The sequence below is a fragment of the Lineus longissimus genome, chromosome 10 (genome assembly GCF_910592395.1).
Source record: "Lineus longissimus chromosome 10, tnLinLong1.2, whole genome shotgun sequence".
Taxonomy (NCBI): Eukaryota; Metazoa; Nemertea; class Pilidiophora; order Heteronemertea; family Lineidae; genus Lineus; species Lineus longissimus.
The window spans coordinates 15,084,884-15,105,595 of record NC_088317.1 but is presented as its reverse complement, the minus strand read 5'-3'; the positions used below and the strand labels follow the sequence as shown (position 1 = coordinate 15,105,595).

At 39.6% G+C, this 20,712-nt stretch overlaps 1 protein-coding gene across 1 annotated transcript in view; it reads right to left on the bottom strand.

Moving 5' to 3' along the window:
- Positions 1–19,510, bottom strand: part of LOC135495190 (glypican-6-like) — a 54,543-nt gene extending 35,033 nt beyond the window's left edge. The window contains exons 1-3 of the mRNA XM_064783677.1: positions 19,142–19,510; positions 12,041–12,199; positions 3,491–3,882 (exon numbers count right to left, since the gene is read on the bottom strand). Coding sequence (XP_064639747.1) covers positions 3,491–3,882; positions 12,041–12,199; positions 19,142–19,304 — 714 coding nt within the window. The 5' untranslated portion in view covers positions 19,305–19,510. The remainder of the gene's footprint in view (positions 1–3,490; positions 3,883–12,040; positions 12,200–19,141) is intronic.
- Between the last annotated feature and the right edge of the window lie 1,202 nt (positions 19,511–20,712).

Genomic DNA, 20,712 nt, shown 5'->3' with positions numbered 1-20,712 from the left:
TTATTTCACCTCACATAACGTTACGTTATTTCACCTCACATTACGTTACGTTATTTCACCTCACATAACGTTACGTTATTTCACCTCACATTACGTCATGTTATCTCACCTCACATAACGTTACGTTATTTCACCTCACTTAAAATTACAAGAGGAGATGTATCTTAAAAAATTTCAAGGGTGGGGGATACACTACACTTTTTGCCACAAAAACTCCACTAAAATGCAGAATAATTCATCAATTGAAAATAATTCATAAACTAATAGCTTGACGAATGAAGACCAAATAAACAATTTACAAGAGAATTTCAGTTCAAACACAAACGAAATTTTTCCTTTTTTAGTTTGAGTCAAAATCAAGACTTCATTTATTGAAATATGTTCACAGCAGATTTCCAACTCGCCTAGCTAATCCACCAAAAATGTTACTGGTATTTCTTTTACCAATTTGCTCATGACACAATCAGTTGATATTCGGTCCCTTATGGTAAGCAGAATGTTTACAAATAGCAAATAGTGAAAGCTCTAAGTTAAGGGCACATAAATATTTGGCACATAGTGTCCAGCAATGGGGGGATACGGCCCAACCAGAATTGAGAAGTCAAAAGATTGCAGATTTCAAAAGTCTGACATTAAAACTTAGAACTTTTTAACACTAAATGTGTAACTAGGTAATACGGTGTATGAAACAAGGTTAACATTAACCTTTTCATATTATATTAAGATTAAGAAAGTTACCACAAATGTGGCCCATATTTGGTCACCGAGGGAGAAGGATCCTTTATTGACAAATATGGTAAAAAAATAAAAAAATTGTAATGTCTAATTATAAAGTCAAGAAGGAATTATAACTTCTTCTGGCAGTTCTCCTAGAAAAGAAAAATATCACATCAAAATAATCACAGATCTTTGTGAGCTAATAAAAGATGACCTTTATGCGATAAGACATTTTTGACGACATTAGAGGATTCCTCTCCTTTTAGGGAGACCATGCGATCTTGACAATGCAAACTTGAGAAAGGAAATTCTCGTCTGACTCAGGTTGCTACGTATTTCCTCGCGAACTACGTCAATCGAGTGATGCACACGTATCAGAAACGCAAGGTGGAAAGGACACACAGACGAGGCAATGCAGAGATCACCGTTGACGCAGCTTCGCAGCAGATACACTCGCACTGTGGTCACATGTTAGAGATTTCCATGGCAACGCCGGATCACTTCTCTCTCCATTAAGTGCAATACTACATGAGGTCTTAACGGAGCCTGTGCCGAGTGAACGCGAGGCATGTTCGAGTGTTGGCTAAAAAAAGACCGCAGGATTCTGCGAGATGACACGATAATCCTCAGGAATTTAAGCTGCCAAAAGAATGCTTGAAGATGCATCGGAATCTGCCAAAGATATATCTTAGCAATGTCTGTAATAAACTGACCATTGAATTCAAAGAAATTTTTTTCACGCTTTGGACTTGTAACTGTATTTAGCAGTATACTTTTGTACTTCCCATTGCAAATCAGGCTTTCTTCGAAATTAAATATCTTGCGAAACGAGGTCAAAACTGCCAAATATTGTAAAGCCTTTAGTCACACCCTCAATGTGAACAAATTACACGGAAGTTTAGCATGCTCTCGACCCATGAAATAATTTTGTATTCAAACCCACCAAATGCATGCTCCCATGACAGGAATTAGGCTTATTTTCTACGATATACATGTAGGTCCACTCAAGTTCGGCTTGAAATCATAAGACGAAACCCCCAAAAGGTTACTTGACAAGTTAAAGGATTTAACCAGCACTTGAAGGTCCAGGAATTCATTTGAAAAGGACCGGAGCGTAGCTAAAGGGTGCTAGGTTTTGTTGAACATGCCAAAGTTAACTCAGGAGACTCAAAAACATTGCGTAACTTTTCCCTGTACTAAGTCAATGACCAATCATTACAATTGCTACAGACAGATTTAGATTAAAAATCAAATACTCTGGGTGAAAGGCTGTTACATGTGGGGATTTTAGAACCCTTCATCTCCCTCCTATTGCAACACTCTGGAACCTTCAATTCTTGTGGCTTTGATGAATCAGAGTCATCAGGAGTCGAGTACACTGAACCTCTCATTCGGTAGAAGTTTTACTTTGCTTTCCTTGGGCAAAGTTCTTTACTCCAACAAACCTTTTCGAAATAGTCGTGGGGAACTGGCTAATGTTTAGCTTTGTGGTCATTCTGTAGAAGGGGTCACTTTAAAAGAAGGTTTAAATGCCAAAACTAGCCAAACACTTTGATCTTTGAGGTTTACTTAACTCGATGATTGTACAAAAAAGGTTACAACACCTTCAAAATTTCCAACCTGTGAATGAAAGACATCAAAGTAAAGCCTACACCGACACATTCTAGTCAATTACTAGGCTTCACCTCTAGGTCCTAATCTTAAAAATCTACAGTTATGAATCCAAATTAGTCTATTTAAACAAACTGACACCACTGGTTAAATTTGGGTAGAGTAATGTGAAAAGTTGGACTGCTAACAACACAACCAAATTGCAAATGGTCTCCGCAAAAAAACCCGGAAGTTTTGCAGCTTGCACTTTATGTACAATGCAAGGGGAGCAGCATGTGAATGAGCCTGGTGTGCAAGGGTCATTTCCCCTTGTTACGAAACTATGAAAGCAAACCCAAGGAATTCAATAGGAATGATCAGGAATAACTAAGCCTACAAAAACTGAAGGGCAAAAGTGCTAGGACAGATCCTTTAGGGATTTTCTGATCAAAGAAAGTGTGCAGCCTAACCATAATGTTTAGATGGACGATAAGGCATTGTTGGCCGAAATCACACCAAATGACTTCTGACCAAATTTGCCCAACATAATTTGCATAAAGGAATGATTAAGGGTGGTAAGGGTTATCCCTACTTATCCTGAACTCTTACACCATCAGCATGTAAGACATGAAAATAGTGTGGGGTTAAAGATAAGATCTTGCCTATATAAGTAACAAGGGTTTACAACCTATGATCTGTTCAGGTGTAAGAAGACAAGACTGGAATCCATCTTCTGCATAGTCTAAAGCATTTAAAACTGAAAATTGGACATAACTTCTCGCACGACAGAAAAGCGAATTCTGAAACAAATGGTCTGAAATACAGAAGTCACGTTTCAGAGAAAATAGTCTGAAACTAAATGGTTAACAGCTCAAATACTATTGCTACATGTAGGTATGAATGGAGTATGTGTGTTGAGTCGACATAAAGGTGTGAATGCTCCCTTCACACCATTGGTCTTCCTTAAGGTTTCCCAATGCTGGTTATAGAGACTACAGCCTGATATAGAACAGAATACAAACACAACAGCACATGCCCAAAAAGAACTTTCGAGAAATTGATTTTAAAATAAATAATTGTCTACTCTTCATCTGATGAAGTTATAATTCGGAGGAGGAAGTGACTCCTCGTCAGTTTTTGATTTTGAAACCAACAAAAAGAATATTAGGTAAACGAGACTCACCTTTGACACAGCATTGATGACATCACGGCCAATCGCAAGGCCCTGAACAAACGTCCTCGCGGCCACAAACGCCCGCTTCACTTGGTGAGACAAGATGTGCGGCACGTCGCCAAACGGCTTCAAATCGTCCATATACTCCGTCACACAGTTGAGATACGATTGGTCGAAGCGGTATTGAGCATTTATCAATTCAAACATCTTCTGCATGAGTACGGTGAAAAACCGATCGAGCGCCTCTCCGAGATTAAGATCCTTCCCCTTGTAGTAACTCCGCAAATCGTTGAAAAGATCCATAAACACATAGGAATTTCTTTGGTATAATAAACCATATGTCCGGACAAACATATTGTGTAAGTCTTTTTTAGCTTTCTCGAGGAGCTCTGTGAAAAATTCTGAAAGGAAACGGAGAGAGAAATTCAAATAATTTTAAAGGAAATGCTAACATATCTAGATTGTGATGCACAATGTTCTTCAATCCAAATACAAAAAGTTTTCCTTCCGCATTTTTTTGTTGAAAACATTTTGATGAAAATATTTTAACCACTACACAAATTCTGAGTATCAGGATGGTTTTCAAACCACCACCATCCCAATTTTATGCTCTACATGTACATATCATTTTTGTAGAAAATCTTTTGATAAAAAGTTATTAACCACAACTCACATTATGAGTACCAGGATCATTTTCAAACCACTACCATTACAATTTTATGCTCTATAAAACTTCTTCATTCCTAATGCAAAGTACAGTTTTAAAACCTATCTTTGCAAAACAATTTGTTTTGAATTGGCACAGAAAGAATTTTCAATTGATTAGAATCTGATAACTACGCCCCACTTGAACTTTATTGGAGTGATAAATCAAAACTTGAGTGGTGTGACATCATATTATTGGCATCTCACTTGAACCTTTCCTATCGACATTTATTCTCAAGTCTATGTCACTCATTGTGATAAATGACTCGACAACAATGTCGAATTAATAACAACATTGATTTTGCAGTAAATCATACGTGTTTGACGATGATGCAAAATGGTGCAAACATGCTTGTGAATTAGTTACTGTTTCATCACATTGCAACATATTGGTCGCAAACTGCGGCCGTTACGAAATGCGTCCCCGGACATCGGTACAAAAATAGCGCACTCGCACCACCTCCTCAGAATAATCATCGCGATTACGTAACCTGCTTCACACGGACCCAGAGGTATATGGTTACCGGCTGGCACTTCAATTGGGACCAATTTGCCACTGATTGGCCGAGATACTGAATGGCAACATTCGGCCCACACAGACTCAAATGAAGTTCGCAAACAATGGCTCGCTGGGGCGACTACTCATCGACCATTCATCGCCATTCTGGATGCGCAATGATGAAATGTTGTTGGAATCCCATCGAGCCTGCCGGCGGTTATGTAACAACACGCCCGAAGATGCCACCTTTTTATTTGTTGACAACACGGCGAGAACTTTCGGACAAATTGAATAAAACTGACGAAAATACATAGCCCGGTCACCAGGCCTCGGGCGATGGGGTCTATATAAAACCTGGAACCACCTCGGAGTGGGAATGAGATCAACTTGAATGGACTTGAGCGGACATTCTGCCACAAAGAGAAAATTGAGTCTAATTTTGATCGCAGAGAGGAAAGGTCACTTCGGTGCGGTAATAGCGCCGACTTGAAGGACTCTATCCAGACACTGTTCAGGGAAATCTAAAGTTAGAAGAAAGAGAGCTGCAAAGCAAGTTGGGACATGACCAAAAATAGCACTATTTCTGATGACCGGACCTTGGAATCCACTCAGGATCCACTCATGTGACTCTTTTTTCAACTACTAAACAATTTCTCTAGTTTTGTCCTGATTTATCTGACCAAAACTCGACTTTACCCATCACGTTTCCAACAAGTCAGAATTTTGTAACCCCTGGACATTTTAATTCTTATTAGCACCTTCAAAGGACCAAACATCTATCAGTTTCGAATGTTATGACAAAGAGACCTATGCAAATAAAATCCTTTGTTTTGAATGTGCTCAGCCTCATCCGCTCTGCTTCCGCAACGGAAACTACACAGCCTCTTCAAGAGCTCTGGCATGCCTTCCTTTGACTGCCAAGTGTTCCATTGTACCTTGAAGTCTTACAGCTGTTCCCTAATAGATCAACCACAGCATTTTTCTGGCATTTGTTTTTTCTACAATCTGTAAACCTTGATGCTAACGATGATGAGGGAGCGTGGTTTTCTTGAAACAACCTGTTGAACCATACATGGGTTTCTTCGATGATGATGATGATGATATTGATGTTTATCACTTTTACTAGACAACACCACTGGTACAACAGTGGCTTGTAAAGCTAATTTACACCAGTAAAGGCCTACAAGCAGGAGAAGCAGTCTTGCAAAGCCGTTGGTAGGTCAAGATGATACTGGAGTAGCAATTTTCAAAAGAGGATGCAGTCTTATTTCAGACCTGTCCGAAAACATCCGCTGCGGCCAAATCTGAAGAATGCAAACAGCGAGAAAATTGCCTCGCACACTAATGACCATTTTGCGTCATCTGACACCTTTTGTGCGACTTCCATCAGATCATGGTGGTCTCATCTTTACAGTATCTTGTCTCACACCCTCAGACACAGTCTCTGTCATCGTCTAATTCCCAATTCAAAACCGCGACGGAGATGATCCAAACAACGACGACGGCCCGATGAAGGAATTTCCGTGACGGGGCCCACGCATTCAGCCACACAGCTGGAGTCCTCGTCCATAAGTAGCCCACAGAACCTTACATTTCTATCCCATTCTATTCTCTCCTTGACAAGGGTGACGGGACTAAGAAATCATTTTGTTTGGCACAGAAAGACCCCTACTTGGCTGCACAGAACCATTGCCAAGTACCTCCGGGGGTTTTGTCCACAACAAATTCATGACTACCATGTTTGAAATTATCAAAACTTCAAAGGTGCTTGAAGGTTCTGCGACAATTGTGTTTTGCGCAGCGTGGCTATTTTTGATAATTTCACATTTCGCTATTGAATGGGTCGAGCATATAAGCGAGTGGTTAACATGGTAGCGTGACGGGTACACACGGAAAGCACAGGATGTGCCCACGCTACCATTCCACAACAAAGCCTATGAACATTATCAAACAGAGGCCGTGACTTATCAAATACACGACAAAATTCACAACTGGTGGCATTGTGACAACTTCCGATTTTGCTGGTACGCAAAACTGCATTACACAGTACTGATTGTCATACTTGATTTGGAGACCACTCAATTCACCAATCCTCTTTGATTTCTACAGGTAAAACTAGAAATCAAGAAAACCTGCCTCGTCAGTGCCAATATGAGAGCTGCAATTGCCAGGTGATGCATTTTCATGATCATTTGAAGAGAAGGTCATTGGCAATATGCAGTAACTTTGCAATAAAGTGCTGGTTCAGACATCATCACTCAGACATAGTACATTTTAAAACAGCCATAAATGCTGCACTTGCCATGTCCGTCAGATGAAGATAACCGCATCGATTTGTGAGGCTGTCAGTTGCATGTCCCGATAAGGCTTAAGAGTTTTCTTGCAGGCAAAATTGGTGCTAGTAAGGAACTGTTACCAGTTAGTAACCACTCGCTTACAAAGAGATGTTTTTAAAAGGTGTCCAGTAGGCATGTGTCAAAGGGTTGTCATCTTGACCCACCAAGACTTTGACATCACAGGGAACCTGAATGACAGGTTTTCCACTCTGTATTAAAGTGACATCCTGCACTTTTCCAAACTGACTCGGGCATCAATTCATCAGACATCAAAAACAGATTCAATATACATTGAGCAAGTCGATATATCCCTCAAAGGAGGATGTCACAACTCAAATGTTCTTACAAGTTCAGGTCACCAAAGGTGAAACATTTCCAACCTGTTTTGTGCAATTTCCAAAATCATTCACAAAGCCCCGGAAAAGAACACCTGAAGATTTCACAAGCTGAATAAAACGAACACGGTCAATTAGTTCTAAAAGAGATAACTCTGACAGGTTTTCATCTATAATGGGGCATAAATATGACCAAGATTAATCACCAGTGAGCCTATCTAGTGGAGCAAGTGTACAATTATGTTGATAAAGTACATGGAATTTGCACGCTGTCGATACGAGGCGGTAAATGCTGGTGACGTTTTGAAGGTCGCTGGGGACCTGTTTGGATAACCATGTCTATAATATCGTTTTGAAACATGTAGGGTGTTGCTTACGGATTTGACAACGTCAACCTTTCTTTCATCTCCACTTTTTTCATATACGAAAGAGTCCTCTCTGGTTGGGACTCGACAAACCATCCTGGAAGGTGATGGAAGGGGGCAGGCATATTGGTCCATCCCTGTTAGGCAAGCATCCCCAAAAGTCCCGAGCACAAGACACATTGGCTGGATAAATGCACTCGCCTGCTCAAATACAATGTAACAACTGACCAATGGTAATGAAAATTCCACCTCGTCTGGCGAAATATTCTGACCTTGTTCAAGTTCAAATAACGCCTAATCATCATTTCCATTATTGGTCAATTGTGGACCTTTGACATGTAAGGTGTCTCATTGGTATGCAGTGGTGTTCCCAGCATTTATATGCACATCATACAGTGCCGTTTTACATCTCTCTTAAGAGGAAAATATGAGATGCAAATCGGGCGATCTTCATGCAGGGTGATGTCTCGAGTCGTCATGAATATGTATGTCGTCTGCAATCAACCTATACGATTATTCAATTTGAATATTACCATCCTTAGTCATTATCTGGAGGAAACATAATTCTTCCTAAGCAAAAGCATTGACAAAGAAGTTGCCCTGTGCCCCATTGATTACAAAATGACTTGCTTTCGGACTGCCGTGGCCAATCTTTAGAATGAAAGCACCACAGGCAGGACTCGGCTTTTCAAGCGATATCTCTAACAGCCACAACTTACTCCCACAAGCTTCTACCAAGGAATCAATCTTTGCCTGGTAACAAAAGTATGCGGTCGAAGCCTTATTTAGTGCAAACCATATCTTTCCGACCATCTAAAACATCTTCTCATCCCCTGGCACAGCAATCCGCCCAGACCTCGACTGGTCAGAGTTGATTTGGACCAAAGTGCCCCTTGAGGGCCAAACGAAGGCGATATTAACGACACGGATTGTCAACTGACCTCTCAATCTGACGTCTAGTAGTAACCATACAATCACACGCGAGACCATTAGCGGTGGATGGTAATTTTCATCAAGATCTGCTAGGGTAATGGTAGCCTAATTGGCCAAATAACAAGATCATAGGGAACCGACAACCAGCCCTAATGTGTCCAACCCAAATTCGGCCACATATATATGTAACGGTAAACCGTTTTCAGAGTCAGAGCAGACTTGAGGGTATACATGCCACAGAGAGTCAGGATTTAAGCCTCCATATTTAGTAATTTTTGGCATGGCCAGATGACCAACATCAAGAAGTGAATGCAAAGATGCTTGGACATACATATAGATTAGGCCATCACCTGGTAGGAGCTGCTCAAAGCAGGTAATGGCCAGTCAAGGAGTAGTCAAATCAACAAAACATCCCTGGCACTGCATCATAAGCAAGGGATGAGACCAAGTTTAAAGCAACGGTTCCAACAAATTCGCCGCTTGACCATTTTAAGCTCATTTAGAGCAGTCCTAATCCACCCTCCCAAAGCAGGGCTGGGTTGTTCAAAACCATGTAAGCTTTAACAGAGACCTTCAATGGGATTAACTGAAAGAGATAACGTCCTAAAGATACTTAGTGTAACCCGCGAATTTTGTTCTTTTGAACAACTGGGCCCAGGCCTTTGTATCTTTCCCAAAACACCCTTACTAAAAGTCGTTGCGAGTGTATTTTAGGAGTGATCACACAATACTTGCTATTGAAAGATGGTACCCATCTCGCCCAAGCAAAATCCTTTGATCTCAATAGACTACACTAAGTGTAACTCAACGCGCTAGTTTACCCAAGGATTCGCTATCAAGTATATAACTTTACTCACAGAATAACATACCAAGTTCTACCGCTCAAAGGAATGCACAGTTGGATTTGATTCAAGGTTTGGAAAAGCGGTGCGGACGAGTATTTCAACCACAAATGAGACGGTTGATACCATGGTAAGGTTACAGGAGCTAAGTGTATCGGTTGCACTGTGGCATTTGAAAAATGTACACTGCATCCGGACAGGCTTAGGATGGACTTCAAACAATGTGCGAAAGACTGACTTGCTGAAAACTTAAAATCATTAGTCCAAGACTTGTTGTACTGGCTACCTGATGTTCGAATGCCAAGAGTTCCAAACTTCCCCAACCTTCAGCTTTTTCTCAATTGTACTCTGTAACTTCTTAGAAAACGCATACACAACTGCTAGTATAATCGTAAGGTAATCTTTCCGAGGAAGATATCACTCAGCGTTTTTCATTGCAATTTATAAATACTGTCAATTTAGAAAGGTAAGCTTTTTAACTCGAGTTTTTGTCTACCTTCACTGACAGGTTGCAATGGTTTTAAGAGCTGTGCTATCAAACTTACGACCTGCAAACATTTCTTTCATATTCACAAAGTGATTTCAAGTGAAGGAGTGAAGAGAAACAGATAGCCAGATATATAATTCTCTTCTCGGAATCAAGAACTTTCCAATAAATTGCAAACTATTGAGAGAATTCTTGAAGGTCAACCCAGGTTAAAACCTTCTATCTCCAACAACAGCAATGGCTCCACCATCCCTCTTTACTCCTTATTTCTGCAATTTCGTGCAAAGCTAATTTGCACAAATCTCGTGATGAATCATTTGAAGACGTCGCACACATTAGCCTAATGATCCTTTCATTCTGGTATTTGTTTTGGAATCGCTAAACATCGTGTTGCCAAACACTCATTTCCATACCGATACGCGTTGGGATTGGCGGAGCTTTTTTGCAGCGGACAGTCATCAGCCACGGCAATGAGGGTCCCCTTTTATGTAAACTTATAACGTAAATCACAAGAATTTTAGCAAACATGTGCTGAAATTTCAAGGGTACTCCTTGAGGACTTTGAATCAAAGCCACAATTGCCAGAAGATAACAAAATATCCAGATTTGTTACCGGTTATGCAGAGACATACCAGACTCTGGTATGGTACTCATTCATCACGTACATGACATTTAATTGGACACAAAATCTGGAAATTATGTTCCAACTTCTGCAAATCGATTCAAATTCCTCAAAGGATCAGGTATTACCAGATATTCTGCCACCTGCACATCTGAAGTGCATTGCTTCCATCAGCAGCAACTGACTTGCTTCATCTAGCCATTCTAGAAGGAACTGCTCCCCGAGCATCTTCCCTACCAACTTTTATGTTGCAGACACAAGTAACCAAAGATAGTCGAATATCAGTACCACTTGGAATCTTTTCACATTTTGTCAGTTATTTTGATGTCCGATCAAACGTGACAGAAGAAACGCATCGCGATGCTCCCTTACGTCACCGTTTCTTTACTCAGCGACTTAGTAGCAGATTGTCCGCGATGATTCCAATCATTATATTCCATCAAGCGTCAGCAGCACTCAGATGAATCTGCTGATGATTCATAAGAAGTGGGGCAAAAAATCCTGAGGAATTCCAGGATTTTTTTTAATCATCGGGCAAAGTTGATGGCATGGAGAAATCAATTCAACATGAGATGCTTCTACCATTTCAAAATTCTTAGATTCTGTGCTGATGTTGTTTTGAGAGAAGTGTTTTATTGCTCTGCAAAGATTTGCTGATTGTGAAAACCTCAAATCGAAAAGTGTTTGATTGAGTTTACACCTACTTTTGAGAGTAGCATACGAGATGCACATCTTGAGCGGCAGGGTGCAATGAGCTACACCTACAATAGCTCAATACCATGTACATTTCCTTTCCAAATATACCACTCTCCTCATTCTCAGAAAACAGACCTTTCCACTTTCAGCGAACTCCCATTGCTAACAACTGGGCCAGGATTGCAATCGTCTATGTAAAAGCATTGGAAATGATTTCAACAAGACCACAAATCTCTTCCACTCGCGAGAAAGCAGATGGAGAAAACACTCTCCGCTGAGTTGGGACCACGGGATGCCAACTCAAAATGAATCAGAACCCTATGCCAGAACTTCAGAAAGGTGTTAGGAGTTACCTGGGCTAGCTTCAGAGTCGGTGCTTCCTTCTCGTTAGCCCTGTACATTGCACTCTCTGACAGTGTTCGTTGCAATCTTTGATGAAGGAGCTGACCTGAACCAACAAGTCAACTGTTTCAACAGTTTGGCACTTGTAACGCCCTTCTGGAGCGTTCATATTTCCAAATCCAAAGTCTACTTGATCTTTTTGGTTTCTTTACCTTAACCTAATCTTGTTTTGTTTCTTTCCAGGTAATTGTTCAAGTTTTTGTACAGAATGCTGCACACAACTCACTCCTCAGCGAATTCGTTTGAGGACCATACTTTTGGAAATGTCGGCTGGAAATTATAACCTACTCAAATTGGCGGCCATCTTGGCACTGGCAGCCATCTTATTTATACTTACGGTCAAATTTTATCGTCCTACTCTTGAATATATATCTTAAATTTTCGGTAACCTGCTCTTGTAATTTGACAAAGTCTTGTTGTGATTGTAATTCCAATTTCTGCTCCATATCCTGGGTGCAGCATGTGAAGCCCTGTGGACAGGTCCGTAAATGTTCACCTGCAAAGATAACGAAGGAAAGATGTTTGAAATAGAGTCATGATTAAGTTTTCTTTCTTTCATAATTACATCTTTTTTCTCCATTTCTCAGTTTGGGTTACATTGCTGTATCCTGAAAACATTCTAATATGGTTAGTAAAGTAAGTTTCATCAAATACTGATGTAACCCTAGGCCTACGGAAAGTCATGGAGGAACATCAATGTTATCCTTCTTGGATAAAAATCCACTACAAGTATTTTTGGGTAAACGCAACGTTTTCATTGTGACTCTTTTTACATTGAAAGTGATGTCTTATTACTTGAGTTACAAAATCGAGGTGGAGGGGGTTACAGAGAGCTCCATTTAACCACAATTGCCTAATTTTTATAAGGAATGGCTTTTAGCAACTTTTACATCTAATCTCTACATATATTGGCAACCGAACAGACACCAGACAGTGGTTTTTCATCATTTGATGGACGATAATGCCCTGTTATGGAACAGTACTTTTTTTCATTGAAATTTTTCGGCCAAACATTCAACCCAAAACAGATCAGAAGCGACCTTTAGAATAACACAAATGTAAACCATCATAATCAGCAATGAATAATTGTGCCACCATGAAAATTGGGCAGATGATAAAAAATGTCTGCAAATGACCTACAAGTGATGAAATTGTCTGCAATTTTGTTGGAAATCATGGTATGGTGGTGGTGAATGACAAATGATTTTAAATGCCGATTGCCCATATTTGTCCGTTCATCAGAGAACATTGTGAGAAACGATTAAATCTGCTTCAGACAGTCAAGAACAGGTCAGGGCTAGGTTTTCTGATGCAAGTACCAAGATTTAGTTGTTATTCTAAAAAGATTTTTAACAGCAAGCAAAGAGAAGCACTATGCCTTTTCGCATATTCTCTTGAACCCCAACAGGTTTTCATGAGTGGCTCATGCATTTCCATTTTAGTAGGACACAGCAGCCTGCCTTTTTACAATGTGCCCTTTACTGCCTTGCCTATTTCAGAGTTCTCGTTGAGACACTAAAATACAGCGCCTTCTGTTAAAAGTGAAGTAAAGAAGACATGCTTTTGCCCTTTCTTCTTTACATACCTCAAATTCCGATGACTAAAACATTCATCCAGCCCGAAAAAAACGAATAATACTGGTGTGAAAAGTAATTGTAGCACAGAGGCAAAAGAAGTGGCACTGAATCATTTCCTCATTTCCCGCCTAAAAAGAAATTGGCAAACTATGGCGATGGTCGACAGTAGGATTCTAACAAAGGTTCCCGAAAAACAAAAAATTGTATCATCGCTTCTCCAATAATGGAACCCCCAAAAAAACGCCATATGACCATATTGCGATGGGAAGTTCAATGATAGCATGGTTCAATTGATACTCCTGAGTATCTTGTCGCTGGTTAATAAATGTCCATCAAACCCGCTCCTGAATCATTCATCGCCATCTCATTATCTTGCCGTCATCCCCAATGATCAACGACAAAAGCCGACACATGTGGGAGAAGGAAAAATGACACACTGCCATGGACCTCCACAATGGATCTCATAGATGATTTCTATAATCCCGAGGTTGCCATGGAAACCAAGTAAACCCATTGTTGGCGCGCGTATCTCCATCGGGAGATTCACAGCTGAGGAGAACGAGTCTTGGTGATGCTGTATTGTTTTGGCGAGAGGACTCAGGTGAAATAGACAAGACTTTAATTTCTCTTGATAGAAGCAATACGTGGATCGGTAGCAGAAAGTGAGACGCAATTTAAACTAGAAAGTCAAACTTAGATATTCTCGGGTTTCCATGGAAATGTAATCGCTGCCAATCACCCAGCAGGACAAATGTAGCAAACAGAAGGAAAATGCCCCCCCCCCAAAAAAAGGAGAAAAGCACTTTATTTCACTGCAGTGATGTCAGCAGTTGATCAATTAGGCCAAAATTGCAAATGTTTTCTTAGTATGCAGATACTTCCACAGTTTGGAAAACATTGTAGGCATTGTGATCTATCCCTACCAAACTTAAGTCTTGGATAATCTATTCCAATGAAAACAAAAAAAACAAAGACACAAAATACCAAGAGTATGATCAACTAATCATGGAATCTTGTCGACTCATTAGAAGTCATTTTCTGAGTGGGATGGGATTAGCCACACCTGGGACAAGTGGGATTAGTACAGAGCTTGTCAAAAGAACTTGTTCACCATGAAACGACCCTGATTGGGGACAAGGGATACTCAATGGTAGAACCGGCGCAGTTAAAAGGCGGCATTGTTTTGAGGAGAGATTAGACACCTCCGGATCTAATTTACTCAAAAGGGACACTTAGACGAAAGACTGGCTTGCTAATGCAAGGAAATGGGTATGTCTAATTATCATAACAACTGCATAAATAAACAATTGTCAGGAAAGTCAAATAATGGTGAGCTTTACTGAATTGCCATTCAGTTAGCCCATAATTGAGAATTTTGTTTGAACTGAGTTTTGGAAGGTTAACCAGTTAGCCCATTCCAGCCTTGGCCAACGTGGACAGAAAATCCACAAAATGGCCCTATTGACCGATGACATACCAGACCTGTATGCGCATTTGCCAAAAGAATCAAACCAGATATACCTTTCTAAAACTAACACAGTCCAAACACATTATTCCTTTCTAATTTCTTTGAATGTCTTTGACTTTGTTTACCCTTCATAAGAGTTTCATTATAAAAAGCTTTTAACTTTGATGTTGCTAAGAATATGCAACATTTAGTCATTTATTTTGATGGCAGATCACTTTAAGTCCACTTGAATTTCAATGCAAATGCCAATGCTTTTTAGACCTTCCTGATCTACAAATTTTTATTCCAAAGGAGTCGGAATTTCTGTCTTGGCATACTGCTATATTAGGACATGTTGCGATTTTTTTTCAAAGCATGAATTTAATTTGTTGAGGCCAGTATTTGGATTTTAAACTGTACAAGTGTTTTTATAGCGCAATTCATGTAACTGAAAATTTTGTTCTTATTATTGGAAAAAGTATATTTTGTGATTGAGAGTCTGAGAACATCTACGTCCAAATAGATTTTTTGAGAAAATTATACCATAAACCACTAAAAAATTGATTTGTGGGGAAAAAATCCAATCACAAAATGAAAGTGGTTCGAAAATTTAGTGGTTTACAGCAGAACTTTTTAGAGAAATAAGAGAATTGAAGAAAATATTTCTGTGTTTGGTTTCAAGATTGTGGCAGAACTGTTTGAAATTGAAGGCCAAAATGAGAGTATATAACTACACGGGATTGCTTTGCCTTTTGAGCGGGTGTATGGGGATCAGACATGACCAGTTGTAGCCTGCTCCGACCCCCTCAAAGGAATTCCACCCTATTCACATCATCTTCCACAATGCGTCATCCCATATTTCGGTAAATTTTGAATCGGCCATCTCAATGGGAAGAATTGCGTATTGTAGATGTTGGAGTCGGGTACTGTCGTGTCATTCATGCGATAATTAGCGTTATTGCCTGTGGACAAAAACGTGGTGTTTAAATAAAGATTCGGGGGTGACACCCGATGATAATGACCGACCTATGTCAAGATGATGTCTTAGAAGTCGAGCGTGACAGTTGCTTAGTTGTGATGAAGACCTCCCTGTCTGTCAGGGATCAAAAATTGTCTATATTTCTGATTGCCCTAATTCCTCCTCCAAGATGATGAACCACTGCCATGTATCAAAAAGCAATCTGGGGCAAAGTGTACCGCGAAGATATCTCCAAGAAACAAGAAGACAGCTGTTGTAAAAGGCCTACATGTAAAGGTAATACATTTATTTGAAATGTGGTAACACCTTGGTCACAAAGAGAACAGGGGACAGCGACCATATAAGGTCATCCACCATAACCTTGTGTTCATAGCAACAGCAGATTTTCAATAAAGAAACAAAATATTTGCAAGGAACGGAACTAAAGTTGATGAGTCAACGATGCACTTGAAATACGCAAATCATGTCTCTCCTACACAATTCAATGTCTACGCCATCAACCGGGTTTAAAATTCTCGCGTAATTTATGCGGTTGCTACAGTAACTATTGAGGAGTGCACTGAAGCCATCGCTGTACGTCGCATCATTGGTTATTAATAGCCTCCTAGGATGAGACCTAAGGCGAGGCGTCGATTAGTGACATCATCAATATGCAAATGACTTCCACGCACACGTTTTCAAACGTAGGAGATCTACTCTCCTTACCTCACATACCAGATTAATCTATGTGTAAAGATTTCACTTTGCAGCAAAAAACCATGGCAACGAAGAAAATCCATAAATCGGCTAGTCCTTATTTGGTCGTGGAGATTTATTTATACGTAATTGGTAAAGGGATTCCTGGACATGGCAGACATTCTTTGAAGATGCATATCAATCGGTACTTTTTTACTACAAAGGTGATTAGTCAAAACCCATTTACTACTAAGAAGTAGCACAAGCTTTAGCAGATGCTCTCAGAATGGCAGAATTTTTTCAAAGTTTTAAACCTTAGATTTTTGATTTTAGCAAGAATACATTTTTAAAAATTTAGTAACGATATTATTTTGACTAGGACTGAGGTTGTGTTGTACAAACAATATACAAAATCATGTTTTATTTAGATAAATTTAGAGTAGGCATCGTAGACTTATATCTGAAAATGGTAAAAATAAATGTCTTTTTCAAAAGTGCCTAAATGCCACCCTTATCCGGCCAACTATTCCACATTTTCACATCACCCACACCTAATGTAACCTAACCCAGCACATCCACATTTTGTTTGGACCCACATCCTTTATACACATATCAATAATGATAGGGTACGCACTGACAGCCCCCAGAAGCGCTCTAAATATACACAATACAATAATGACACGAAGAATGCACAGTCATTGTGCATTGGGTCCAACTATCGTCAAATTCACCGATTCAATTCAATCCAAAGTTGCCAAAAGAACGGGTGTGAAACTAGTCTCATCAGATACAAAGTCAATTTTCTGGGTCACTAACTGACAAAAATCTACAAAGGTGTCATCTCTCTCGATGCACTACTGGATCATTTTGGATAAAGATCACCAGTTGTCATTTCAGGAATTCCGTGCATCTTCAGGACACTTCATTTTTCCAAAAGTGTTGTTATTATCTGTTGTAGAGGCCTACTAAAACATTAAGTTGAGGTTAAACAAACTCACCCAATTCTAAAATCAGTGATTTTTTTCAAATTGCTGATTTTTGAGGCTTCTAATGGTCTCATTTGGGAGAAAGGCACTTGATTTTCCGAAAAATGTTTTTTTGCACCACCCTGTATGATTAATACCTACCAAATGGGATATGTTAAACATATTAGGCCTACATAGCTTTATGTATCAGTGCATAGCATCAGATAATTTGTTTATGGTTATGAAAATAAATATAAATACCAGGTGTACTATGCATTCCATAACATGCTGAGTCGCACCATTTCACCTTTTCCGGATTAAAGGATCAGTTGTAAATCCAAGGATTATCTCAAGTACATAAGCCATAGGATATTTACTACCAACCCAAATGAGTAATTCAAAATGAGTGAAATAAAAATCTTGAGTAGTACAATTAGCATGAGATTGGACCCATAGAGTTATGACCGATGACTAATCAATCACTACATGTAATTATGAAGTCAATCAATGATTTTTAAAAACTGATGACAAATCACCAACCTACATGTTAGCCTAGATACAGGATGTGAACTAGGACAGAGTTGAGACTAACAGAAAAAAAAATTCTACAAATTTAGGTTTCTAATGGAAACAATGAAAATCCCCCCCCCCCCCCCAAAAATGTACTATTTTAATTTAAGCCTTTTATGAGTCCATTCTTTACAACAGTGGACTATGAAGTTGGTGTAGAAAATAACACTGACAACAGATGTTGAATGTCCTCTAACAGGGTTCCAATGGCTGCACCACTGGAAATCCACTGGGTTTTTTCTTGGCAAAATGGTGACCTAGTGGGTCATTAGGATTAAAAGAGGCAAGAGAGTGGAGGTGCCTCCCCTTTAAAGGATGATGGTTTTACTTTTTACCTCAGCCCCAAAGTACAATTTACATAAACATTATAACCTCACTATTAAAGACACCCTCGGGACTGACAAGTGATGTCTTTAATAGAGAGGTTTCCTGATTAGAGAGGTCACATTGGATGTTAAAATAATCAATTTGGGAACAAAATTAGTGTCCTTTTAAATATAGAGGGTGTCCTTAATAGAGAGGTGTCTGTTAAGGGAGGTTCCACTCTACCATGACCCATTCTGCTCTTGTTGCTATTAGAATTACCCAGATAATAAGCTGTGAAGGCACTGTTCTTGGAAAGGCTAACATGTGGTGCTAAAGGGTGTGAAAACCCTCTCATTACAACACTGAATTACATGGCAGGGCAATTTGTAAGTTGGTAGATTAAATGGCATTAGGAATGCACCAAGTCAAGAAAAACAAGGCCTGTATTAGGCCAAGGTTTTATGGCACCGGGTCAAGAAACAAAAGTAAAAGTAAAAAGTAAAACTAGAGTATCAGTGAGGTCTACTGAACAATACACAGACAGAACATCCCCCCCTCCCCCCACAAATCTAGTCCGAGGGACAGAAAGACAGTGTCTGCATGGTGGACACTGAGACTGAGGGGAATTACAACAGGGTCTATAAGTTGGGTCTTCAACTTTCCTGAAATAATTAGTGGAAAAATTGATATGATGTCCTTGAAGGATGGGGGAAGGGTCTCCAAATGACCTGCGTAAAGTAAGGCTTAGTGCTCAGCACAGAAATCAAAGCATTTGTATGTAGTAACACTAACAGATTGCAATGTAATGATATGCTTAGCCTAGTGGACTCTTAGTGATGTGTACTGTAAAGGTGTGTATTCGCACACAATGGCAACAGAAATCGGATTGAGAAAACGGCAAAGAAAATGAGTTTCCTACCTGAAACGGCCCAATACGGCACCTCTGTTGTATCAAAACCCTTCTGTCCATATGCAGTTTTTACTTCACTACATCCCATCGTCGCTTGGGATTGAGGAATAGCACATAACAAGGTTACAAACATTAAACTAAGCCATCGAATAAGACACACGGCCGCCATCATGAACAAATCGGTCCGAAAATTCCTTACAAGAAAATACGAATAACTCCTTCCTTGGAAGAGTGTGCAGCGTTATATCACTATAGAAGTATAGAGTATATCCAATTTGACAGGTGTTATCTGGTCCAAAACATTGTTAGTCCTATAAAGAGTGTGAAATCGTCGAAATGTTGACAGTAAATGATTACACATACGAACTCTCTCCAGCTAAATGCACTCTGTCACTGTGATTGGCTTTTACGTCATAGATCTGACACCCCCGCTGCAGGGAATTCTTGAATAATTAAAAAGTCCCGATTTTGTTTGTTCTTTATTGACGAAACAGCACGTGGTCTTGAGTCATCGTAAAAATCTTGACAAATGATACGGCAATTGGAAGATATTTTCTTATAAGGCATCAATCGAATTGAAATGCGATTTATAATCAATCATCAAGGTAGCGGAGGGGGTAGCGTGGAATGGCTGAATACACAATTATGTACGCAATGCATAGCACATGAAATTCCATTGGCTTGTGCGTTTTCTGATATCTAATTATGACTTAGGAATGGCCAATTAGATTATCGGTGACATCACCTAGGAAAATCCCTATTTACTGTCAGTCATTTTTCACAAACATACGTCACCGGAAAGTATAATCCGTAAAAGGAAATGCAACGTAAGAACACGATACGCTGTTTATGACGTAACATGCATTGACAGTTGACTGACAGCAACTTTCTCCGGCAACATATATGGCTATTTAAGATTAATCAAGCTCTGACAAGTTTTTCGCACAAGCCAATCAAAATAATGTCCCCTGATTAAAAGAAAGGCGGCATCTCTCAACTAATTATGCCTTTAACTTTGTTTGCCAAATGTGTTAATTGGCCCTGTTTGGGGACGCTTCGAGTCCGCAAACACTATTTGCACAGAATTCCGCCACTGGTAGTCGGATGTCTATGAAAAATCTTTCTTTTATAATTAGTTTACTGACAGTTTACTTAATGGAGTGTATCAATATTATTATTATCTCTGACCAACGACATTATTTCAATACCTTTGGCATTAAACTTTAATAAAAAAACATGGGTATGACATTGCCTATACGTGGCTCAAGAAACATGGTTGTGACATTGCCTATTCTAGAAACATGGTTGTGACATTGCCTACCTTGATCAAGACACATGTCTTATACATTGATCAAGAAACATGGTTGTGACATTGCCTACCTTGATCAAGACACATGACTGTGACATTGCTTATACATTGATCAAGAAACATGGTTGTGACAGTTCCTAACTTAATCTAGAAACATGGTTGCGACATTGCCTACCTTGATCAAGACACATGACTGTGACATTGCTTATACATTGATCAAGAAACATGGTTGTGACAGTGCCTAACTTAATCAAGAAACATGGTTGTGACA